At 36.2% G+C, this 3,791-nt stretch overlaps 1 protein-coding gene across 1 annotated transcript; it reads right to left on the bottom strand.

Annotated features, from left to right (window-relative positions):
• Nucleotides 1–2,493: 2,493 nt before the first annotated feature.
• Nucleotides 2,494–3,462, bottom strand: LOC125095678 (olfactory receptor 5K1). Its single transcript, XM_047722112.1, has one exon. The coding sequence runs from the start codon at nucleotides 3,460–3,462 to the stop codon at nucleotides 2,494–2,496; it is 969 nt and encodes a 322-aa protein (XP_047578068.1).
• Nucleotides 3,463–3,791: the final 329 nt, after the last annotated feature.

Below are 3,791 nucleotides of genomic sequence, written 5' to 3'. Positions count from 1 at the left end.
GAAAGACAATCAAATGCCCATTGAATTTTGGAGAAATATGGGAAGAGGAACTTTCCAGAGGGACCCATGATAGCTTTCAAAATCTTACACTAAACCCTTACTGAGCATCATTAGAAGTGTAAAAATGGTGCCCTTCAATCTTCTTGTGGACCTTTCCTTCAGTTAGGTGCTGGGGTATATCAATTATCCAAATACCAGTTTTTCCATCTTCTTAAATATCCTAGACAGGGAGGTCAAGAGAAATTACTCAGAAATTAGCAGAGGGAGAAAACAAGAGAGACTGAGCCAGCAGACTTGACAGAAGACTTGTGAAATTAAAAAGTAAAGGTTTAGGTGAAATCATGTTTCCACGTCTAGCGTGGGGACTAGATATGAACACAGAAATAAAAAATGAAAGTGGAATCAAGAGATAACCAAAAAGTCAAAGAAGATCAAACATCTCAAAGGGATATAGCAGGGACAAAGCTCAAACTGTAACATGACACTTGTCTTTAATGACATATCAGACAAGTACCTATACATTTAGATGCACTCAAGGAAGGGTGGTGGTAGGGTTGGGTAAAGCTTAAATTGATGGGGTTTAAATTAGAAACCACAAGGACACCTGGGTCTCAGTCAGTTGAGCCTCTGACTCTTGGTTTGGGCTCAGGTTGTGATCTCAGGGTCATGAGATGGAGTCCTGAGTTGGGCTCCCAAATCAATGTGGAGCCTGCATGAGATTCTTTCCCCCTCTGCCTCTGCTCCTCCTCTCACTTTTGTGTTCTGTCTCTAAAATAAATAAGTAAATATTTATTTTTTTTATTTTAAAAATTTTTTTTAAGTTTTTTATTTATTTGACAGACAGAGATCACAAGCAGGCAGAGAGGCAGGCAGAGAGAGAGAGGAGGAAGCAGGCTCCCTGCTTGAGCAGAGAGCCCGACGCGGGGCTCGATCCCAGGACTCTGAGATCATGACCCGAGCCGAAGGCAGAGGCTTTAACCCACTGAGCCACCCAGGCGCCCTTTTTAAATTTTTTTTAAATAAAGTATTTTAAGAAAATAAATTAGAAACAACCAAGAAAGATCTTGAAATGTCTCAATTTCAAATCTTAAAATGTCTAATTATATGGCATTAGCTAGATTAGATTTTTTTTTTTTGGAAGTTACAAATGGAAACAAAGTGATTATAAGTTTGTATTCATGAATTAGGGGATTGGAAATATTGCATCTATGTTCCCACAAGTTTTTCTAAATGGATTTAACCTCTTCCATGTGAAGTCAGCTTTAGTGGCTGGCTAGCCTGGACCAGAGCTGTAACCCATCAATTGCCTTTTGGGAATTTAGATGTGACCTCAGAGCATCAAAAGAAGAGATAGAAGGGGAAATTTTTCTTTTTGATATGGGTCCTCCTTAATCCAGAAATTAGTCATTAAAATCATGACAGTGTTTTTTACTTAAGAAGATGGAAAAGCTGGTATTTTGGTAACTGATATATCCCAGAGTAGTGTTTCTACACAGCAAGGTCTCAATAAATCTATGTTGAATAAATAAACAAAAAGTAGTTCTTTAATTTTGACATTAAAATCATTTAATTCTTAAAGATAAATAGATAAAATCACTTAATTCAACCTACATTCCACAACTTCAGGTTTTGCAATGGTGAAAAGAAAAAAAAAAGGAATTATTGTAGATAAGCCCTACCCATAGTTCAACAATCATAGCTTCATGTCTGTATATGATACAGTATTGCCCTCATTATTGAACCCTTTCCTCATCTCTCAAGAAGGAGGTTAGATAAGTTTAATGTAGCTCAATGAGAATGGAAGCTCTCAAATCTTATATGAACTTTGTGTTATGGCATCTTTATGAGTGTACATATAGGAATAAATAACTCTTTCTGAAGATAACTACTCCTGAAGTTGACATTCTGTGTTTATTTTATATTATTTAACTCTTTTGGAACTTTAACTTGGAAATATAATACTCAATTTTATTTGATAGCTTCATTTTCTTACTACCTTTATCCTAACTATAGTGTCCTCCACAATGCTATTAAGACTACTTCCTCAAAATTTACTTGCTTCAACTTTGTCTCTCATGGTTGTGAGTGATTTCATTGGTTGAAGGTTCACATGTCCCTAAGGTCTTTCATCCTAACTGGAGTGCTCATACTCCGTGCTATTAAGGTAAACTGCCTGTAAATGTTAAACAGAATTCTCCTTTATGTGTGCAACTGATATTGTTTTCCTTTTGGAGGTTGATAATCCCAATCCCTGATGCTGAAACTACCCATGAACTTGGCAACATGTGCAGCTCTTTCTTGAATAAATTACAAATTTGGTTTTGATTTTTGTTACTTTGAGTTAAGATTTAGCAGTTTTCTCTTTCCTGTATATTTTCTCCCATATGTATTGCTTCCTAAATTGATTTTATTATTATATATTTTAATATTTTACATATAATTTGTGCATTTTCTCTGTAATTTCACTTGGAAGTATTTTCCACCTTTAAATCATTAAGTTATAGTAGATGTCATTTGTTTCCAATTTTCATGAGATCTTTTTTTCTTCAGAATTTTTCTCAAGACAGTTATTACTTCCTTATTTCTTAGGCTATAGATGAAAGGATTTAGTAAAGGAACTACTATTGTAAACAACATCGCAGCTGGAATATCCCTATCACCTTCTTCAAGCAAATTTGGTCTAATGTACATGAAAAAAAGAGATCCATAGAATAATGAAACGGATAAAAAGTGGGATGCACAGGTAGAAAAGGCTTTGACCCTTCCTTCTTTGGATTTCATTTTGAAAATAGTAAAGAGAATGTAGAAGTAAGATATTAAGACACCGCCTATGGTGAAGACTTGAATTGAGCCTGAAAAGACAAATAGTACCAGTTCATTGATATAAGGGTCAACACAGGAGAGTCTGTATAAAGGAAGAATATCACAATAAAAGTGCTTAATGTGATTAGATCCACAGAAAGCTAACCTAAACAGAAACCCTACATGAATCATGGAATGCAGGTTTCCAGCTATGTAGGCCCCTGTGGTCATCTGAACACAGAGTTTCTTTGACATCATGGTGTGGTACTGCAGTGGACTGCATATGGCCACATAGCGATCATAGGCCATTGCTGCCAGGAGAAAGCAATCTGCAGTTTCAACCGTGCAAAGAAAATAAAATTGTGCCATGCATTCATAGAGGGAAGCCACTCTGTTCTCAGAAAAGAAGTTCCCTAACATCTTAGGAGTAATGGCAGAGGCGCAGCAAGAATCCACAATAGCCAAGTTGCCTAGAAAGATGTACATTGGTGTGTGAAGATGATGCTCTTTTGAAATCAGTATCACCAGGCCTAGATTCCCCACCATGGTAATCAGATAGATGACAAAGAACACCACAAACAGAAGGGTCTTTAACTCCGGATTATCTGTAAATCCTGTGAGGATAAACTCACTTTTCATGGTATGATTTTCTTCAGTCATTCCTGACTTCTCTGTTGAGAAAAAAATTATGGATAAATGAGGTACTAATTTATAATATGTCCAATTTGACTGCTAAACTAACTGGTTTAGAAGGATGAGGAGCATATTTTTCAAGGCTTTCATGGTTTATGTGGACATGGCACATGCCCAGTTCTGGGGTAGTATCAATCTCCTGAAGCTATTACTTATGTAGCTACTCTTTTAACATTCTTCCAGCATATTTTCAAGAAAAATAACAGATTATATGCACAGGGATGGCTTATGAGGTCTTAAGAGGAATATTCAGTACAAACAACTTCTCTATATGGGTTAGGTAAGACTGATTCATA

This window comes from Lutra lutra, chromosome 1 (genome assembly GCF_902655055.1).
Source record: "Lutra lutra chromosome 1, mLutLut1.2, whole genome shotgun sequence".
NCBI lineage: Eukaryota > Metazoa > Chordata > Mammalia > Carnivora > Mustelidae > Lutra > Lutra lutra.
The sequence above is the reverse complement of the archived record's forward strand: the minus strand, read 5'-3'. Positions and strand labels throughout refer to the sequence as shown.

Excerpts from the sequence above, each read along its gene's own strand:
- LOC125095678 (XM_047722112.1), bottom strand. The coding sequence starts at position 3,462 with ATGACTGAAGAAAATCATACCATGAAAAGTGAGTTTATCCTCACAGGA.